This window comes from Equus quagga, chromosome 10 (genome assembly GCF_021613505.1).
Source record: "Equus quagga isolate Etosha38 chromosome 10, UCLA_HA_Equagga_1.0, whole genome shotgun sequence".
Classification (NCBI taxonomy): domain Eukaryota; kingdom Metazoa; phylum Chordata; class Mammalia; order Perissodactyla; family Equidae; genus Equus; species Equus quagga.
Genome location: NC_060276.1, coordinates 15,433,803 through 15,455,636, shown reverse-complemented (window position 1 = coordinate 15,455,636; position 21,834 = coordinate 15,433,803). Strand labels below are relative to the sequence as shown.

The window sequence follows — 21,834 nt, the reverse complement described above, 5'->3', positions numbered from 1 at the left end:
CTTGAGAACTGCCTAGAAGCTTTGGAATCTTCAGCCAGTCCTCCCCGCTTGTTCAGGAGAGTGCACTTTCTTACCCCGTGCCTCAGCCTTGCCTCATTTCCTTGCTGTTTCCTTGTGTCACCTTCCCGATTGTTCCTCAGAACCCGAGTCTGGTAGACTGAGTGCAGAGTAACCCAGTGCCTTCTCTAGACTGAGCACTCTTTTCTGGTATTTTCCATCCGCTTTTTAACGGTTTTGAGCACCATGAATATGTGACTGTCCTAGACATTAGATGGGAAATCACAGAAATTAGGTTTTTGAAGATGCAAACTATCTATTTCAAAACACAATTCTTTGTCTTGTCTGAAACAAACCCTGGTCAATTTGTCTTCAGGGTGTGGTTCAAAAAAAATCAGATTCATTCCCTAAATGCTGATTTTGTTTGCTGTTGAGTGATGAGCATACATGTGATACAGTAAGTGCTTGCTGCTTTTATGGTCAGAACCTTAACATATAATTCCGTGGGCTTGAAATACATGTAAAAATCAGGCTGGATAAATTCCCATGATGCTGAGCTGCTGGGGTAGTTTCCAAGCGGTCCTAGCGCCTCAGCGCCTCCACCCCCATGTCCAAACAAGAAGAAAGTTCTCGCCCAGCTCAGCAGACAAATGCTCGATCGCCGTCTGCATAAATCTCAACCTGCTGTGTTACCTCTGTCACCACAGAGGAGAAAGAGAAGTGCAGTGACAGGGAGAGAGCCAGGTGGGTGACTGCCAGCTGTGACAGAGAGAAAAAAATACCGTTTTTCCCTTGCCCTCGAAACCCTATGGATGTCTTGGTTTGTTATATTACTGACTCAATATTTTGAGCGTTCGCTGGGAAGCAGACAGGAACATTATAATAAGTATGGAGTGTGTGGGGGTTGGGTGTATAGGTGTTTATGTGGTGAGGAGATCAGGAGATTTATAGATTAATTGCTCTTCAAAAAAGTAGAGAGACAAACCTATGCCTACTGATGTGAAGGGCAATAGCGGTGTTTTTTGGTTCTCGGAAGCCCATACAGCATTCTCAAACATTTTTATATTGTGTCTGTTTTGATACACATTGAGAGGGAGATTCATTTATTATGAGGCTCAGGAAGGAACCAAAACCCGGAATCTAAACTCTGTGCTCCTTAAAAATCATGGAGCCACAGAACATTCTTGCTAGAAAGGGCCTTTGAGGTTCTCTAGCCCTCACATGGTATACATGAAGAAGTTCCAGCCCAGAGAGGAAAAAGGGACGTGCCCAATCAGTTCATGTCAGAGCTGAGACAAACCAGATCGCCTAAGTGCCCCACTACTGACCGCACCATATTACAAAGAAGGACCCAGTTTATGTTTTTGGAAGCTATTTTTGAAGAGGCCCACTTGCTATGTTAGTTTTCCCTCCTAGCCAGTCAGACGTACTATGGAATTTCCCTACTTGCTTTCATTTTGCTAGTGTTCTAAGAACATAGTAGCAACTTTGAAAATACCAGTTGCTTAGTTTGAGACCCACGGCAAATCCCAAATATAGGGATATCCATGTGATATTTTCTACTTAAGGTGCAATTCACATTGTGAGTGTAAGTCTTTCAGATTTAGGGGCTGAATTATTCCATATTGATTTTTTAAATAACAGTAGACTCATAAATCAGCAAGCACCCTGAGTAATAGAGGTGTTCAGAAAAACATTTCAATTTCTTATTCCAAACCTGTACTATACAAGCTATTAAGTTTCTAATGTTACCCGTATTGGAGAGTATCTCATATGTAGTAGGCTCTATTTCCGATTCTACAAAGAAATGACTCTTAAGTAAATGTGTTTTGATCTTTGTGTATATATTGATTTCTTTATTATCTGTTTGCAGGGTATTCCTGAAAATGAGCAAAGAACTACCAAAGCAGAGAGTGCCTGGCTCTTCCGGATATGGTACAACTTTGATCATAAGTATCCTTAGTTGAGAAAAAAAAATGGTAGTATGAACATGGACACTTAGAATTTAATGGAGCAACTGTTTTGACCACTCCCTTCCTGAAGTGGCTTATAAAACCTATGTTTGGTCGTCCCTTTCCCCTTCAGAGTAGTGGAGAAGGTTATTAAAGGAAACCCACACAAAGGAATTCCTCTGAAAACCCATGGAATCAGTAGGGAGCAGTGATTGCAGAAGCTGACTGTTTGGAGGGACTCAGGAGCCCTTACGATAGACTGTCTTTGATATGTAGGTTTATTTATTGAGCAAACTTTAATATTTATTGTCCTTTAGCTAATTTAGTGGATCTTGCAGAAGATATTTGTTGGTTCTTGTCAGTGTACTTGCTAGGGTAAAAGAGGAAAGGCTGCCTTAGGAAGAAGCATGGGAATGAGATAAAAACACAGTCCCGGTAGATACTGCCCTAGTCAGTGATAGGCCTCTTTTCTCTGACCTTCCCAAAGACTGGGAGGTTCTCATCTGCGTTCAAATGCTGGTGTTTCCTTCTTTGCCAAGTTCCCTTCTTGTCCTATTATAACAGTCTTCATCATAGCTATACTTTGGGTCATGTTATAGCCTATAACCTGTTTGAGTCATGTCTTTTAAACAACATTTTGTCACTCACTATTCATTAAAATGAATTTCTTATTTGAAAATAGAACTAGAAAAAGGGACTGTGGAATTCTTTGGGGCTGACACTTATCAGTAAAAGAATCAAAACCTGGTTCATAGTCCGCTGAAGCACATTTGGGACAACTGTAAAAATCTTTCCTTGCTTTCAACCTTCTGATCAAAGCCTTGTATATTTAAGAAAAATGCACTTGACACTTATCATTAGAAGCTACTATTTACTGTATTTTGTTTGTTAGATTTTTTACGTTCACTTTTTGTAAGTACTCAGATTAAATTACTGTATGGAAACAAGAATGCAAGCATATCTATGATATTAAGACTCCCATTAGAGAGATCCTGGCTCTTTAAAATTGTTTAATGATTATGTCATTACTTTTGGCTCTAGTATCAGCATTTTGGGTATAAGCCACTCCCATATCTCTTGGGGCTTTTTCATCCCTCTGATTTAACAAACATTGTTTGGTGTTTCTTGCATAAATTATGTTGTATATTTTCTGCCCAATATACAAAACAATTAAATGATGCTAATGTAGAGAAAGAGTAGAATGATAGCTTATTTTTCTGTATATTCTTATACAAGCAAACACCAAGACTTGTTTGACTCAGTCCTACCCTGATAAGTACTACTAGACTAAGACTTGGTCATTTTAGTACCTAGTACCCTAGTAGATGAATCATTCCTCATTCTAGATTTCAGTTCCTTTGTGTAGCCAGACTGCTTGTTTCTTATAATTGAGATATAAGCTAAATAGAGTAATGTGCATAGATCTTAAAGGTACAGCTTGATGAATTTTGACCTGTGTATACACCTGTGTGCCTGCCACCCATATACAGACATAGAACATTTCCAGCACCCTAGAAGGTACCCTGTGTTCTCTTGCAGTCAGTAATAGCTTCCCCTCCCCCTCCCAAAAGGGCAACCACTGTTCTGATTTCTAGCAATATGGATTAGTTTTACCCGTTTTTGATCTTCATATAAATGGAACGATATATTATTTTATGTCTTGCTTCTTTCATTCAACATTGTGTAGTTTATCCATATTGTTCCCTGTACCAGTAATTATTTTTCATTGCTGTGTAGTGTTCCATAGTATGAATACATAGTACAGGGTTTGTTTTTTTTCCTCAACCATTCTACTGTTGATAAACATTTGGGTTGTTTCCAGCTTTTGACTATTGGAAGTGAAGCTAAACATTTGTGTATACATCTTTTGGTGGACATCGCACTCATTTCTCTTGGGTATATACCTAAGAGTGGAATTTAGGGCAAATATATGTTTAGCTTGAGTAGATATTGCCAAACAGTTTTCCAGAGTGGTTGTAACTGATTTACACCCCCACCAGCAAGTTGAGGGAGTTCCAGTTGTTGCACGTCTCCACCAAAACTTGGTATTTGTCTGCCTTTTAAATTTTAGCCATTTCACGGGGCTGGCCCTGTTGCCGAGTGGTTAAGTTTGTGCACTTTGCTACGGTGGCCCAGGGTTTCGCCGGTTCAAATCCTGGGCGCGGACATGTCACCACTCATAAGGCCATGCTGAGGTGGCATCCCACATGCCACAACGGGAAGGACCCACAACTAAAAATACGCAACTATGTACCGGGGGGCTTTGGGGAGAAAAATGAAAAATAAAATCTTTAAATTTTAGCCATTTCAGTGGGTATGTAGTGATATCTCATGTAGTTTAACTGTCATCTCTCTGATGACCAGTGAGGTTGAGCATCCTTTCATATGTTTATTGGCCATTTGGATATCCTCTTTTATGAAGTGTGTCTGTTCAGTTCTTTTGGCCATCATTTAATTGACTTGTCTTTTTCTTTTCTTTTTTATTGCAGTAACTTTGGTTTATAGCATTATATGAATTTCAGGTGTTCATCATTTTATTTCGATTCCTGTGTGATTACCTCATGCTCACCGCCCAAAGACTAATTACCATCCATCATCACCCACATGTGCCTAATCATCCCTTTCACCCTGCTCCCCCGACCTTCCCCTCCATAACCACCAATCCAATCTCTGTCTCTGTGTGATTGTTTGTTGTTTTTATCTTCTATTTATGAGTGAGATCATACAGTATTTGACTTTCTCCCTCTGACTTATTTCACTTAGCATAATACCTTCAAGGTCCATGCATGTTGAAACAAATGGCTGGATTTCATCCTTTTTTTTTTTTTTTAAAGATTTTATTTTTTTCCTTTTTCTCCCCAAAGCCCCCTGGTACATAGTTGTATATTCTTAGTTGTGGGTCCTTCTAGTTGTGGCATGTGGGACGCTGCCTCAGCGTGGCTTGATGAGCAGTGCCATGTCCGCACCCAGGACTCGAACCGACAAAACACTGGGCCGCCTGCAGCGGAGCACGCGAACCCAACCACTCGGCCACGGGGCCAGCCCCCGGTTTTCATCCTTTCTTAAGGCTGAGTAGTATTCCATTGTGTATATATACCACATCTTCTTTATCCATTTGTCCCTTTATGGGTACTTGGGTTGCTTCCAGGTCTTGGCTATTGTGAACAATGCTGCGATCAACATAGGGGTGTATGTATCTTTACACATTCGTCTTTTCATGTTCTTTGGATAAATACCCAGCAGTAGAATAGCTGGATCATATGGTAGTTCTATTCTTAATTTTTTGAGGAATCTCCGTACTGCTTTCCATAGTAGCTGCACCAGTTTGCACTCCCACCAGCAGTGTATGAGAGTTCCCTTCTCTCTACATCCTCTCCAACACTTCTTGTTTCCTGTCTTGTTAATTATAACCATTCTGACGGGAGTGAGGTGATATTTCATTGTAGTTTTGATTTGCATTTCCCTGATAGTTAACAATGTTGAAGATCCTTTCATGTGCCTGTTGGCCATCTGTATATCTTCTTTGGAGAAATGTCTGTTCAGATCTTTTGCCCATTTTTTAAATTGGGTTGTTAGTTTTTTTGTTGTTGAAATGTATGAGTTCTTTATATATTTTGGATATTAACCCCTTATCAGATATATGGTTTGCAAATATTTTCTCCTAGTTGTTAGGTTGTCTTTTTGTTTTGTTGATGGTTTCCTTTGCTGTGCAGAAGATTTTTAGTTTGATGTAGTCCCATTTGTTTATTTTTTCTATTGTTTCCCTTGCCCAGACATCGTACTTGAAAATATGCTGTTCAGACCAATGTCAAAGAGCGTACTGCCTGTGTTTTCTTCTAGAAGTTTCATGGTTTCAGGTCTTACATTCAAGTCTTTAATCCATTATGAGTTAATTTTTGTGTATGGTGTAAGATAATGGTCTACTTTCTTTCTTTTGCATGTGGCTGCCCAGTTTTCTGAACACCGTTTATTGAATAGACTTTCCTTTCTCCTTGTGTGCTCTTGGCTCCCTTGTTGAAAATTAGCTGTCCATAGATATGTGGGTTTATTTCTGGGCTCTCGATTCTGATCCATTGATCTGTGTGTCTGTTTTTATGCCAGTACCATGCTGTTTGGTGACTATAGCTTTGTAGCATATTTTGAAATCAGGGAGTGGGATGCCTCAGCTTTGTTCTTTTTTCAGGGTTCCTTTGGCTATTTGGGGTCTTTTGTTGTTCCACATATATTTTAGGGTTCTTTGTTCGATTTCTGTGAAAAATGTTGTTGAAACTTTGATAGGGATTGCATTGAATCTGTAGATTGCTTTAGAAAGTATGGACATTTAAACTATGGTAATTCTTCCAAATGAAGAGCATGGACTATCTTTACCTTTCTTTGTGTCTTCTTCAATTTCTTTCAACAATGTTTTATAATTTTCATTGTACAGATCTTTCACCTCTTTGGTTAAGTTTATTCCTAGGTATTTTATTCTTTTTGTTGCAATTGTAAATGGGATTCTATTCTTAATTTCTGTTTCTACTACTTCGTTGTTAGTGTAGAAACACAACTGATTTTTTTTTTTAAAGATTGGCACCTGAGCTAACAACTGTTGCCAATCTTCTTTTTTTTTTCTGCTTTATCTTCCCAAACCCCCCTGTAGATAGTTGTATATCTTAGTTGCAGGTCCTTCTAGTTGTGGCATGTGGGACGCTGCCTCAATGTAGCCTGACGAGCGGTGCCATGTCCGCGCCCAGGATCTGAACCCTGGGCTGCCGCAGCAGAGCACACAAACTTAACCACTCAGCCACGGAGCCGGCCCCAAAACACAACTGATTTTTGTATGTTAATTTTGTCTCCTGCAACTTTACTGTATTCATTTATTATCTCTAAAAGTTTTTTTGGTGGATTCTTTAGGGTTTTCATATATATAAAGTCATGTCATCTGCAAATAGTGACAATTTCACTTCTTCCTTTCAGTGTGGATCCCTTTTATTTCTATTTCTTGTCTGATTGCTCTGGCTAGGACTTCCAATACAGTGTTAAATAAGAGTGGGCAAAGTGTGCATCCTTGTCTGGTTCCTGTTCTTAGAGGGATAGCTTTCAGTTTTTCTCCATTGAGAATGATATTAGCTATGGGTTTGTCGTATGGCCTTTATTATGTTAAAATACTTTCCTCCTATACCCGTTGTATTCAGAGTTTTTATCAGAAATGGATGCTGTATCTTGTCAAATGCTTTCTCTGCATCTATTGAGATGGTCATGTGATTTTTATTCTTCATTTTGTTAATGTGGTGTATCATGTTGATTGATTTGTGGATATTGAACCATCCCTGCGTCCCTGGAATGAATCCCACTTGATCATGGTGTATGATCTTTTTAATGTATTGCTGTATTTGATTTGCTAGTATTCTGTTGAAGTTTTTGCATCAATGTTCATCAGTGATGTTGGCCTGTAATGTTCTTTTTTTGTGTTGTCTCTGTCTGGTTTTGGTATCAGGGTGGTGTTGGCTTTGTAGAAGGAGTTAGGAAGCTTCCCCTCCTCTTCAATTTTTTGGAAGAGTTTGAAAAGGGTAGATATTAAATCTTCTTTGCATGTTTGGTAGAATTCACCTGGGAAGCCATCTAGTCCTGGACTTTTATTTTTTGGGAGGTTTTTGATTGTTCTTTCAATCTCCTTACTGCTGATTGGTCTATTCCAATTGTGTATTTCTTCTTGATTTAATTTTGGACAGTTGTATGATTCTAAGAATTTATCCATTTCTTCTAGATTATGCAATTTGTTGACATATAGCTTTTCATAGTATTCTCATAATCTTTTGTGTTTCTGAGGTGTCTGTTGTAATTTCTCAACTTTCATTTCTGATTTTATTTATTTGAGACTTCTTTTTTTTTGAGATTTTATTTTTCCTTTTTCTCCCCAAAGCCCCCCAGTACATAGTTGTATATTCTTCGTTGTGGGTCCTTCTAGTTGTGGCATGTGGGACGCTTCCTCAGCGTGGTTTGATGAGTAATGCCATGTCCGCGCCCAGAACTCGAACCAACGAAACACTGGGCCGCCTGCAACAGAGCGTGCGAACTTAACCACTCGGCCACGGGGCCAGCCCCAAGAATTCTCCCTTTTTTTCTTGGTGAGTCTAGCAAAAGGTTTGTCAATTTTGTTTATCTTTGCAAAGAACCAGCTCTTGGTTTCATTGATTTTTTCCTATTGTTTTTTTAGTCTCTATTTCATTTATTTCTGCTCCGATTTTTATTATTTCCTTCCTTCTACTGATTTTGGGCTTTGTTCTTTTTCCAGTTCCTTTAGGTGCACTGTTAGGTTGTTCGTTTGAGATTTTTCTTGTTTGTTGAGGTAGGCCTGTATTGTTATAAACTTCCCTCTTAGAACCAGCCACTTTTGCCATATCCCATAAGTTTTGGCATGTTGTATTTTTATTTTCTTTTATCTCCAGGTATGGTTTGATTTCTCCTTTGATTTCTTCATTGACCCAATCGTCGTTCAGTAGCATTTTGTTTAATCTCCACATATTTGTGGCTTTTCTGATTTTCTTCCTGTAGTTGATTTCTAGTTTCCTACATTTGTGGTCAGAAAAGTTGTTTAGTATTATTTCAGTCTTCTTAAATTTATTGAGACTTGTTTTGTGGCCTAATATGTGATCCATCCTGGAGAATATTCCAAGTGGCATTTGAAAAGAATGTGTATTCTGTGGTTTTTGGATGGAATGTTCTGTATATATCTACTAAGTCCATCTGGTATGTTGTGTTGTTTAAGGTCAATGTTTCCTTATTGATCTTCTGTTTGGATCATCTATGCATTGGTGTAAGTGGAGTGTTAAAGTCCCCTACTGTTATTGTGTTACTATCTGTTTCTCCTTTTATGTCTGTTAGTAATTGCTTTATATATTTAGGTGCTCCTATGTTGGGTGCATAGCTATTCACAAATGTTTTCCTCTTTTTGGATTGTTCCCTTTATCAGTATGTAGTGCCCTTATTTGTCTCTCGCTACAGTTTTTATTTTAACATCTATTTTGTCTGATATAAGGATTGCTACCCCAGCTTTCTTTTCATTGCCATTTGCATGGAGTATCTTTTTCCATCCCTTCACTTTCAGTTTGTGTCTTTAGGTCTGAAGTGTGTCTCTTGTACGCAGCATATATATGGGTCTTGTTTTTTTTGCAGTCAGCCACCTTATACCTTTTGATTGGAGCATTTAGTCCATTGACATTTAAAGTAGCTATTCATAAGTGTGTACATAATTATTGCCATTTTGTTACTTTTTTTCTGGGTGTTTTATTAATTCTTCTCTGTTCCTTTCTTCTTCTCCTGCTCTCTTCCCTTGTGCTTTGATGGTTTTCTTTAGTATTATTTTTGGGTTCCTTTCTCTTAATTTTTTGTGTATTATAGGTTTCTGGTTTGTGATTATGATGAGGTTCATTTATAATAACCTACGTATGTAGCAATCTATATTCAGTTGATGGTCTCTTTAATTTGACCTTTTCTAAAAGCTCTACACTTTTACCCTTCTCCTCCCACATTTTATGTTTTTGATATCATTTCCAGCCTCTTTTTGTGTGTGTATCCATTACCCTCTTATCATGGAAATAGGTAATTTTAGTACTTTTGTCTTTTGACCTTTATATTATCTTCATGGGTGGTTGATCTGCTAACTTTACTGTATATTTGCCTTTATCAGTGATTTTATTGCCTTATTTGGGATGATTTTCTTATTGTAATTTGTGGTCTTCTCTTTCCCACTTAAGTCCCTTTAGCATTTCTGTAAAACTGGTTTCTTGGTGATAAACTCCTTTAATTTTTGCTTGTCTGGGAAACTCTTTATCTCTCCTTCCATTCTGAATGATAATCTTGCCAGTAGAGTATTCTTGGCGGCTGTAGGTTTTTTCCTTTCAGCACTTTAAATGTATCATGCCACTCCCTTCTAGCCTGTAAGGTTTCTGCGGAGAAGTCAGCTGATAGCCTTACGGGATTTCCTTTGTATGTCACTTATTGCCTTTCTCTTGCAGCTTTTAGGATTCTCTCTTTATCTTTACTTTTGGACATTTTAATTATAATGTGTCTTGGCATGGGCCTCTTTGGGTTTATCTTGTTTGCTGCTCTCTGTGCTTCCTGTACTTGGATGTTTGTTTCCTTCCTTAGGTTAGGAAAGTTTTCAGCTATTATTTCTTCAAATAGATTCTCTGCCCCTTTGTCTCTCTCTTCTCCTTCTGGGACAGCCATAACATGAATGTTAGTGTGCTTGATGTTGTCGCAGACTACCCTCAGACTGTTCTCATCCTTTTTAGTTCTTTTTTCTTTTATCTGTTCAGCTTGGGTAATTTCCTCTAGTCTTTCGTCCAGCTTGCTGATCTATTATTCTGTATCATCTACTCTGCTGTTGAGTCCCTCTAGTGAATTTTTCATTTCCAGTATTGTATTCTTCATTTCTGATATTTTCCAGTTATTTGTTGACATTCTCACTGTGTTCATCCATTCTTCTCCCAAGATCAGTGAGCATCTTTATGACTTTTTGTTTGAACTCTTTGTCGAGTAGATTGTTTATTTCTGTTTCATTTAGTTCTTTTCCTGGGGTTTTGTCCTGTTCTCTTACTTAGAACCTATTTCTTTGCCTCCTCATTTTGCTTCTTTCTCTGTGTTTATATCTGTGTATTAGGTAGGTCAGCTATGTCTCCCAATCTTGGAGACGTGGCCTTATGTACGAGATGCCTTATGAGGCCTAGCAGTGTGCTTCCCTCTCATAACCAGTTCCATATGTTCCAGGAGTGTCCCCTGTTTGGGCTACACGTGTCCTTCTGTTGTGGCGGGGTTGCTCTTGCTGCAGGTGCACAGGGAGTCTAGGCTGTCACCCAGCCAGCTGGTTGTAATGCTCAGCTGAGAGTTCCTGCTCTGGACCCTTCAGTCACTTTGTTGGGCATGGGAAGCACCAGCACAGTTGGCTACAAGGTCTAATAGCACGTTCCTGTTGCAGTATTTCTGTTGATTAGGCCCCCAGCCTGGCTGGTTGCTAGGCTCAGGGGCTTACATTTGTTGTAGGCCTCAGGCCTGCAATGCTATTGAGCTCTCTTACAATTGCAGCTGAGTGGGGCTGTCCCCAGGCAAGGGAGCACCCAATTGTTTCATGCTTTAGAAAGTGGGGATGATCCCGTATGTAGCTGTTTGAGAAGCACAAGTCTGTAGCTGTCAAGCCCCACCGCTGACAGGGTCACATGCACCATCAACACAGTCCTGCCCCATGCTCGTGCCCTGAGCCCTTGAAGCAGACCCAATCCCCCCACTGAAGAATTCTCACACACTCTGCCAGTGCCCCACACACTACACCTGCACCTCTCACATGCCCTCCCCTACAGAGGCAGACCCACTTGCCTGCCTGCAGAGGATCCAAACACCCAGTCTAATGAGGCTGACAAGTCGCCTGAGGGTGGGGCTGTTGGGTGGAGCCAGTCCCTAGGGTGGGCTGCCTGCCCTTGTTCAGCTGGATTAAATCGGTGCTCTAGGGGGTGGGGCAGACCCTGGGCTAACAGGCCAGGGGAAGAACTCCAATGGTGTCTGCCAGCATCTGTGTCTGCACACCTGTACTAGCTGACAATAATGGCTGCCACCAATGTCTCAGTCCCTGGAGGATTCTCACCTCTTACCGAGATGCCAGAGCCTATGAGGTGAGTCTCTTTTCACCAAAGGACTGTGCACCTTACTTTCTGGTGATTGTAGGTTGCTTTCTGAAATGGATGAATTTGTGCATGGACCCTGTAAGAGCTGGCTTTATTTCCCCTTATGTCCAATAGCTTTTCTGGGGTATCCCCCATTGTAGTTAATAGCCAGCAAAGCCAGATATTATGACACTCGTCTCAGTTGTGCTGAGTCCAAAGGAAGCTTATAGCAGTAACGTTACCCCGCTCAGGTCCCCCATTCCCTCCAGGGAAGGCTGTATACCTTAGGATTGCTCCTGGCCAGCCATGAAGTGCTGTGGCTTGTGACAGTGGCTTTTTTCCTCTCCAGAAAGAAATTTCTGCCTCTTCCACCTCAATCAGGACTGTCCCTTGTTGGCAGGGGTTCTTTTTATCCAGTTTTCAGTTCTCTTTTAGGGGTAATTGTTCCCAGAGTAGTTGTAAATTGGTTGTGTCCGTGGGAGGAGGTGAGTTCAGAGTCCACCTACGCCACATTCTTGACGTGTCTCTTATCTTTTTCTTAGCAACTTATAGTTCTTTCTATATTCCTGAATTCAGTTTTTTCTTGGTGTTATGTATTGTGACTATCTTCTCCTAATCTGTAGTTCACCATTTAGTTTTCATAATCCTGTCTTTTGAGGAACAGAACTTCTTCATTTTAATAAGGTTTCTTTATTAATTTTTTCTTTTATGGTTAGCGCTTTTTGTGTCTTAAATCTTTTATATCCAAAGTCATGAAAATATTTTCCTGCATTTTCTTCTAAAAGTGTGGGTTTTTTTAGATGTCATATTTAAGTCTTCAATCCATCACAAATTAATTTTTGTGTATGGTGTGAGGTACGGTTCAAGACTTACTTTTTTCCGTACGAGTATTCAACTGACAGCACCATTTATTGAAAATACCATCCTTAGCCCACTGATTTACAGTGGAGCTTTGGTGTAAATCACTTGGCTATATAAGTGGGGGTTTGTTTCTGGACTCTCTTTTCTATTTGTCTATTTTTACATAAATACAACACCCTGCTAATGATTGTACTTTGTAATAAGTTTTGCTATTCAATAGGGGAAATCCTACGGTTTTGTTATTCTTTAGTATTTCCTTGACTGTTTTATGTACATTGCACTTTCATCTAAATTTTAGAAACAGCTTGTCATTTTCTATACATACACACATATACTCACACACACACACGCACACAACCCACTGGCAGTTTTATTAGGTCTGTATTAGATCTACAGATGAATTTTAAGAGAACTGACATCTTAACAATATTGAGTCTTCTGATTCATGAATATAGTATATAACTCCATTTATTTCGATCTTTGATTTCTTCATTAATGTTTTGTAGTTTTCAGTGACAAGTCTTGCACATCTTTCATTTATTTATCCCTAAGTACTTGATATTTTTGATGCTATTGCAAATGGTATTTATTTTCTACTTGTTTACTCTTAATATATAGACAATTGCATTTTTATATATTGACCATGTATCCAGCAATCTTGTTAAGTTCACTTACTATTTCTAATAATTTGTAGATTATTTTTTATTTTCTATACAGAAAATCAAGTGAATAATAACATTTTATTTTTTCTTTTCCAATACCTTACATTTCTTTTTCATGTCTTATTATACTGCCTGGACCACTCCAGTACAATGTTGAATATAAGTGATGATAGTGGGCATTCTTGTCTTATTCCTGACCTCAGGGGGAAGTTTTTCAATATTTCACCATTAAGTATGATGTTAGCTGTAAGTTTTTGAGATATCCTTTATAAAGGTAAGAATATTCCCTTCTATTTCTAGTCTACTGAGAGTTTTTATCATGAACAGGTATTGAATGTTATCAGATGCTTTGCGTCAGTTAAGATGTTCATATGTTTATTTTTTTCTCCTGTAATCTATTGTTATGCTGATTTTCATTGATTGATTGTTAAACCAATCTTGTGTCACTGGAACAAATACAACTTGGTCATGATGTTTTATCCTTTGTGTACATCACTGGATTTAACTCGCTAATATTTTGTGTCTGATTTTTGAGTCTATTTTCATGAGAGATTTGGTTTGTGATATTTTTTTCCTTGTAATGTCCTTGTCAAGTTTCTGTAACAAGATTATGCTGGCTTTATAAAATTCACGGGGAAAAATTTTTGTATTTTCTGGAGGATTGGTATTATTTCTTCCTTATATGCTGGGAAGATTTACCAGCAAAGCCACGTGTGCCTAGAGTGTTTTGTATAAGGAGGTTTTTAATTTCCTTAATAGATATAAGACTATTCAGATTTTTCTTTCTTTTCTCTTGTCAATATTTGGTAAGTTTTGGTTTTTAAGGAATTTGTTCTTATAGAGTTAAACATCAAGACTTGCTAGCCTCAGTACTGTGATATCAAGTACCACTAGACTAAGACCTGGTAGTTTCCAGGTTTTCAGTCGTTTTGTGTGGCCAGATATTTTATAAAGTATATAAGTGAATTTATATAGAGGATTTTAATCTTTACTTAGAATTTATAAATATGGGAATTAAAGACATTTTCTCTGACTTCTTCATTTTTAATTGAGAACAATCTTTGGTTGTAATTTTAGAAAATAGAGGATATGTATACGTGTCTTTCTTCTTTTCTCTACTTTTTCTTGTGATTCTTTTTTCCTTCCAAGTATCATATATATTAGCACATCTGTTTTTATTTTTGTTTTTTGGAGAATAAATGAATATTGAAATGAGAGTCTATGATAGAGGAACTGATGACACATAATTTTTAAAAATGTTTTTAGACTTGAATTTCCTTTGATGCTCAAGTTTCAGTTCATTCAAGAGACCAGCTGAATCCACAATAAGTGATTGAAACCATCTCTATTACTGTATTCTACTACTGGAATATTTAATCTCTTTTTCTGACTTTTGTCATTCTTTACTTTCTTCCATATATCCTTCAGTGCTAAACTGAGAGTGATTTTGTCTTCCTTGTGGTTTTAGTAAAATCAGAAAGGCAATATGATGTAGCGGAAAGGGCATAGGATTTGGAATCAAACCAGTCTGGGTTCGAGTATTGGTCCTCCATTTACTTCGTTGTATGACTTCAGGTGGATCATTGACTTCTCTGAGCCTCAGCTACCATATCTGCGAAATAGAGATGATAATAAAATCTCCATTTGCTATCTCACTTACGTAACATGGTGATAAAATGAGACAACATACGTGAACGCCCTTTGCTGTCCTCTGAAGTGGTAGGTACACTGTGACAGTGGGTGTTCTCAAATAAATTGTTCTTTTAAATTTGTGAAGAAAGGAATGCAGCTCTTCCTTAACCAGCACAGCTATCTGAAGCCCCTGCTGACGCACAGTGGGCCTCCTCTTACGACAACACTCCCTGCCTGCTGTGGACCCATTGCGAGATGCCTAACCAGCCCCCAGGCTTACGAAGTAAGTTGGTTTTATCCAAAACCTAAATTCTTCATTAAGTTAAATTTATCTGCTCTGTGGATGGGCTACTGGTTTGCTTTGGTTTGCTTTGGTTTTACTCGCCTTTAAGGTATAAAATCCATGAGAGGGACTATAAGCACATTTTGCTCAGCCAGAAAATATATTGAAATCTATAAATATAATTCACAGCCTTTGAAACATCATTTGAAAACAGATATAGAATCGTACCTCATCTTACTGTCAGTGATTTTAGTAGATAATTCTGTTTCCCTGCTGGTTTTCATTTATTTGCAGTCATGTGGCCTCAGCTCAGTACAAATGCGTATGTTTTAATCTATAAAGTAGAGTTGTCACAGTCATGTTAAGAAGATTAATAGTGCCCCTGAAGTGCAACAGATGGTCTTTTATTTCATGCCTACCGACTTTTGGATATTAGGGAAAGTTTACCTACGTGGGTTCCACACTGCTGAGAGGCGGGAGCATACTGAGATATAATCTAGGTTCCATATTTTTTCCTTAGCTGCCAACACAGGATTAGTGATCCGGCAAGTATTGCAACAAAGAAAGAAATGACAAAAGCCAACCTGCCTTTATTTTAAAAGATGAACTTTTCATTTTTCAAGTTCTTCTTTTTAAAATCTTTGCTTCTAACTCAACCTTTCAAAAATAATCTGTGGCATCAAATAAAGTGCTCATGTCAACAAAACCCACCAATCTTGACTACTCTGACGCAACACCTTGAGAAGAGAAACGAGGCTGTGGTGAAGCAGTGCAGACATGCGCCTCCCAGTCCCCTGTGACCTGCAATGTCGTGTGTTAGCGCAGATCCCACAGAGACTGGATGGAGAAGAGTAGACCTAGTTGGAGTGGCACCGGGATCGGGGAGGAATGCCTGCAGCTTTGGGTTACGTTGAGTCAGTGCACGTTTCTGGCAGATTGTACTGGTGGAGTGGGAGGGACAGCCCGTGTTCTCTTGTCTTTCCCTCCCGCATTGCCCAGGCTCCCCTCAAGCACAGTCGCCATTCCTTCTGTGCCGTGTGCCCATGTGGCTCTGTGCAGAGGGCTTTGGCTCTTAGATTCCAGAGACCCATTCACCAGCATCAAGAGCCAACAGTTCCACAACGGCTGTGTGTCCTGTGGAATATAGCAAAAAACAACATTGTTGTGTTAGTTTCTCAGGGCTGCCATAACAAAGTACCACAAACGGAGTGGCGGAACAACAGAAATGTATTGTCCCACAGTTTTGGAGGCTAGAAGTCTAAGGTCAGGGTGGGTTCCTTCTGAGGGCTGTGAGAGAGAATCTGTCCCATGCCTTTCCCCAGCTTCTGGTGGTTTGCTGGCCATCTTTGGTATTCCTTGGCTTGCAGAAGCATCACACACATCTCTGTCTTCATCTTCACTTGGTGTTCTCCCTGTGTGTGTGTGTGTGTGTGTATGTCTGTGTCTGTCTCCACGTTTCCTCTTTTTATAAGGACACCCACCAGTTATGTTGGATCAGGGCCCACATTAATGGCCTCATCGTAACTTGATCATCTACAGAGACCCGTTTCCATGAGGTCACATTCCCAGGTGCTGGGGGTTAGGATTTCAACCTCTTTTGGGGGGATGCAATGTAACCTGTAACGACCATAAGACTTAACTTTTTAATGTTATTTTTTGTTGTCATTAACTGTTTTTTTAGTTAGAAAAGGAACATGCTTGTGGCCAGATATTGAAACAGTATGGAATGTACAAAGTGAAAAATAAAAGCCGCCCCCCTTCTCCCCCACATGCCCCGGAGGCAGTCTTTGTGAAGCGCTTAGTGCAGATTGTCTTACCCAAGTGAGCTCATAATAAGTGTATTGTTCTGCTACTTGCTTTTTTCACTTAGTGATGCATCATGGATAGCTTTCTGTGCGTACAGGAGGTCCGTTACCTGCTCTTTATTCGAGGCTGCATAGTGTGGCTATGCCGAGAGTGATTTCATCAATCTCCTATGGATAGAACTTTAAGTTGTTTCCTTTGCTTTTTTATTACAAACAGTGTTTACAGTGAATATCCTTGTACATATAAATTTACCCAAGTATATAAAGGTAAACAGAAGAGATTTTAAAGATTAAATTGGTGGGGCAAAAGGCATATGCATTTTGAATTTGATAGATATTGCCCCAAACCTCAAACTTAATAAAGACATTAGAAGGTGCTGAAGAGCTCCTGCTGATGCGTGAAGATGCCAAGAGTTCTGTTGTGACTGTTGCTGAATTCAGTGATGGACACTCGTCAGACTTAGTGTTAGAGCTAGATTGGGCAGGAAGGGATCATGGCTGGTTGGTGGAATGGGTTTGTTTGCTTTTTAATTCACATGTCTTTGTCTTTGAGTATTTAGGCAAATTTCTAGCAAGAGAAAATTTTTTATTATGTTTGTCTAATAGTCTCTTGAATCTATTTAACTTAGACAGATCTTAAATTTTCAAACATCCAGGATAGGAGAGCTGGATGTAAGATGTTTCTATTGGCTCTACTTCCCTCAGGGAGTATTTGTCAACAGACTTTTTTGCTGCATCAATATGAGTGTTTGCAATGATTTTTACTCTTTACGTTAGAAAAAACGACTTTCTGATTTTTAAAAGTAACATGTACTCATTACCATAAAATTTCAGATAATACAGAAACCTAAAAAAATAAAAATCACTAGCAATCCTATCATGCAGAGCTCATTATCATCATTTTGTTAAATACCCTTCCAGACTTTTCTGTGCACATGTACATTTTTTACTTACCAAAATGGCACTATATATGCTTGACTTTTTTCTTTTTTGTAGAACTTTATTTAATTATACTGTTTTTGGCCGCAAAGTTTCCGTTAGAACCAAAGGTTAGTGAGTTGGGAGACAAGTATGCGATGAGGATTGAATATAGTTGGGTGATACTGTATTTCTAGGCACTGTTAATACAAAAGTTAAAGCTTCATTTATACAAATGCATTCAGTAATCAGTTGAATCTTGGTGAATACTCTCTGTGTGTCCCAAACTGCTAAGTAGTTGGGCTGCAGCAAAGCAGGGACTGAGGGTCTAGCGGGAGATGGTGTGTGGACCAGACCAGTACGCATGCAGGTATGATACAAAGGAAAGTGCCACTCCAGGAGAGGGATAAGTACAGGATGCGAGGGGAGAACACAGTGGGGACATGTAAGCTAGCCTTGGAAGATCAAGGAAAACTTCCGGGAGAAAATGACTTTTGAGCTGAGACCTCAGTGATAAGTAGGGTCTGGTCACGTGAAGGAGGGCAGAGGGCACAGGAGGTACGAGAAAGCAGGAGAGATTTGGACAACCGTCAGCAGTGCAGTCCGGCGGGCCCACGGTGGGGCTGTGGGTGGCAAGAGCAGATGGTGGCGTTAGATGAAGCCCCGAGTCACATGGCGTCTTCTGAGCAGAGGAAAGGACTTTAGACTTGATCCTGAGGGCAGCAGGCTACCCCTGAAGGGTTTTAAATAGAGAATCCTTGACATTTTCCCTGTCAGAAATGTTTCTTGAATTTCCCAACAATTCTTAAAACTTATTTTATTTGCATTTAGAACCAGGAGCAATTGAAAGATGACGACTCCGATCTTATTCTCAATGACGGCGATATTAGTTTGACGTATGGGGATTCTACTGTGAACACTGAATCAGCAGCATCCGGTGCCCCTAGGAGATTTATAGGAAACAGTTCTGAAGACGCCTTGGATCGGGAGCTTGCATTTGGGGACCACGAACTGGTCATTCGGGGAACACGCCTGGTTCTTCCTATGGATGATTCTGAACCCCCGTTAAATTTGTTAGATAATACGAGACACAGTCCAGCCTAAGCTTACTAATACTTAGTGATTTGTAAAATTTGCACATGTGATTGTGAAGAAATTCGTACTACCTAAAAAGTCCCAGTGCATGTCTCTGAATGTTTAAGCTGTATAAATGCTATTTATATGGCATCGAAAGAATATAAATATCCTGTACAAGGCAGATTGTGAGCAAACTATCCTTTTCTGTTTTATTGGCTGCACTATGTAGACTGGATCTGTTTTAGAAAGTTAATTTCACAGTGATGTTGTGTATTCCGTTAGCTTTATGTCTCAGTTAAAGTACAAAAAGTGACAGATTTACTCTTTCTTATATTTACCTGACACTTAACCAGAGTACCAAGTTCTTGTGATGTGAATTCATTTTGGTTTGTGGGAGGGGAGGGAGAGGAAAGAAGGAGTGTTATTTCTGGGGGAGCCCAGGGAGGAGAGGTTTCTTTGTTGGGAAACTTGTGTTGATCATTGCTGCCTTTGTTGTGACCTTTTTCTTTCCTTTTTCTCTGGCGGCCTGTTATGGCGCAAGAGGCTGATGGCATTCAGATCTTGCCCCATTCAGGTTGGGGAGTGAAGTGCGGGGGCCCTTTTCCCCCTTGCTGGGAAAGGACAGATTCGTTGAGTACAGTACACTGCTGTTCCGAAAAGAAGGCTGCAAATGATTTCCAAGACTTTGTTTCTTTTCTTCCAGACCGAGACCGCAGACGGAGTCGCATCCAGCCAGCTTAGCCAAAGTACAGGTGTAGATAGTCCTGGGCATTTGACTTCAATTTGGAGGGACTGGGGCGGGCGGAGAGGGGCAGAGGGCAGGAGGGGAGGAAAGAGAATGGTGGTTTCGGAGATCTCTCTTCCCAAATATGTAAATATTCTGTACCAGATAAGTTTAAGTAAGAAATTCAATTGCTGCTTACTTTTTGATTATGTACTTTATCTGTATAGCGAGCTTTGTGGTCAGAAGTTTTTATATCGATTTAAATCGCTGCTCTTTAGCAGCCAAACAGGAGCAAAATGTAAAACTTTTGAACTTACTGTGTCTAATTGTCATTCGTTAGTCTATAGTTGATGTTAAAAGTTAATTTATGAATCCATGTTTGTTCCACACTACACCAAAGTCAGGCGTGAGAGAACTACAATGCTCTGGAGAGCTCGTTGCAAAGGCGGGCCTCCTTTGTGTGCACTGGGTGTAGTTGTCTTCATTTTCTTGTTACTTTTTAACGTGAAATACCTAAGCTGCCATGTGTGTTTTGTTTTACGGTTTTCAAGGAAGAGTACATAACAGTTTCCTGTTTCACATTCAGAGTATGAAAGTGGATGCTATTTGGCAATGCTGAAAATACCTAAAGGTGCATGGACACTTGGAAGGGGGATGCCTTCTGACCGATTCTGACCTGTTAATGTTTCAGAAGGAAAATAGAAACTTTTGTGGGTTTTCTCCCCTCGGGTCTGAGTAGCATTGCCTTAAATCTTACCCAATTCGAAAATTGATTTGTTTACATGATGTTCAAATTTTCCAATGAAAAATATCTTTCCAAACGAAATATGAGCTTATTCCCCCAAAGGTATCTGTGCTGTTGTCAACACTCCTTGAGGTTTTTAAGGGAATTCTGCTGTCGTCCCCTTGAGTGGCAGCTCTAACTGTCGGCGTAGCCATTTGTTCTGTAGTGGTAGTGACTTTCCTGCTATGCAGGAACCCCATGAAGTGTACATTTTATATGGTGTGTGCCTCTTCATGCAGTCAGTAATTTCTTGTTAATGTATGTTTGAGGGGCTTTGAACTTCAGTGTCGTTTACCCCCGGAGTTATTCAAGTTGTAAAAGGTTATACAAGAAATTAACAACTACTTTTTTTATTCTGTCAGGTTACTGAGCTCACTTTATGAAAATGGCTGTAAATACTTAGCATGCCCAATTCAGTAACTCGTCCGTTTCAGCATGCATAAGACTTTTTCTTAGGGAAACTGATAAAGCTTGAGTCAACTCAATCTGCCTTCGTACTTTATCAAAGGGGAACCAAGCCTGCTGTGCTTACATCAGCATCTGGAAGATTCTCCTCTCCTCTCATCTGTGTGCACATCTCCAAGCGAAGAGGAAAAAACAAACTCTGCTCATCCATCTGTTGGTTTCCGCCACCTGCGTGAACGTGGATGCAGTACAGCCTGAGTTACCATCTTGCACAAGTAGAACTGCTCTCGAACTTGCTTTTCTGTTCTTTGTGGACCCTACCCATTTGAATGACTTGAACGTTGCATCTTTTAAAGTTATTTTTTAAGGTTCCTTGGCATTTTATCCTAGTTGTCCGTGTTTGGCAATGTGCTGTTGAAGCGATAGACTTTTAATCTTTATGTATTTTTTGTTTTCCCTTGGAGTACTTGGACAGATGTTATAGTGGTTTCTTTTAGGAAAATCTGTCATTAAAAAAATTATAGCCTTGCAAATAACCACTCACTGTATTTGAGTCACAGTTTATTCTAATGAGAAGGAAAGAGTGCTGACTTCATTCATTTTTCCACCTATATACCTACTGGGAACGGGGGAAGAGTGATGTTTAAAAAAGAAGCAGAAACCTAACAGAACGTAACTGACAGGGTGGCAATTTTTTGGTGCTCATGTGTAAGGCTGGGTTATTTGCTTGTGGTCACAATTGGACCATTTAAGAAATACGACTCATAGCAGTCGAATTCTGTTAAATTGATTTGTAGCCTGTTAGCTTAGTAACGGATAATGTCATGAAAATGTTCGTTCTGTTATTTGGGGAGAGTAAATGCTGTGAGCACTTAGGGAGAAAGGCAGTTCCAAGTTTGGTTGAAAGCATGATCACGCAAACAGGCCTTCTTCCAAGTGAAAGAGAGGTCTTTCTTTCTGTACATGAACAGTTTTGTAGGTTAGAGTTTGCTGACAGCAACTTTGTCTAGTTGAGCAGTGGCACCGCCCACACTCTGTGTGGTGTTGCCGCGCACTCTAGCTTCCTGGTTCCTGGTCCCGTGAGAGACACAGGTGG

General features: G+C 39.6%; 1 protein-coding gene across 2 annotated transcripts in view; it reads left to right on the top strand.

The window, feature by feature from the left end:
* SLC9A6 (solute carrier family 9 member A6) overlaps positions 1 to 21,277 on the top strand; it is a 60,247-nt gene extending 38,970 nt beyond the window's left edge. For both annotated transcript variants that reach the window (XM_046673616.1, XM_046673615.1), the window contains 3 exons: positions 1,871 to 1,950; positions 14,920 to 15,025; positions 18,580 to 21,277. In XM_046673616.1, the coding sequence (XP_046529572.1) occupies positions 1,871 to 1,950; positions 14,920 to 15,025; positions 18,580 to 18,852 (459 nt within the window). In that variant the 3' untranslated portion in view covers positions 18,853 to 21,277. The remainder of the gene's footprint in view (positions 1 to 1,870; positions 1,951 to 14,919; positions 15,026 to 18,579) is intronic.
* The last annotated feature ends 557 nt before the right edge of the window (positions 21,278 to 21,834 follow it).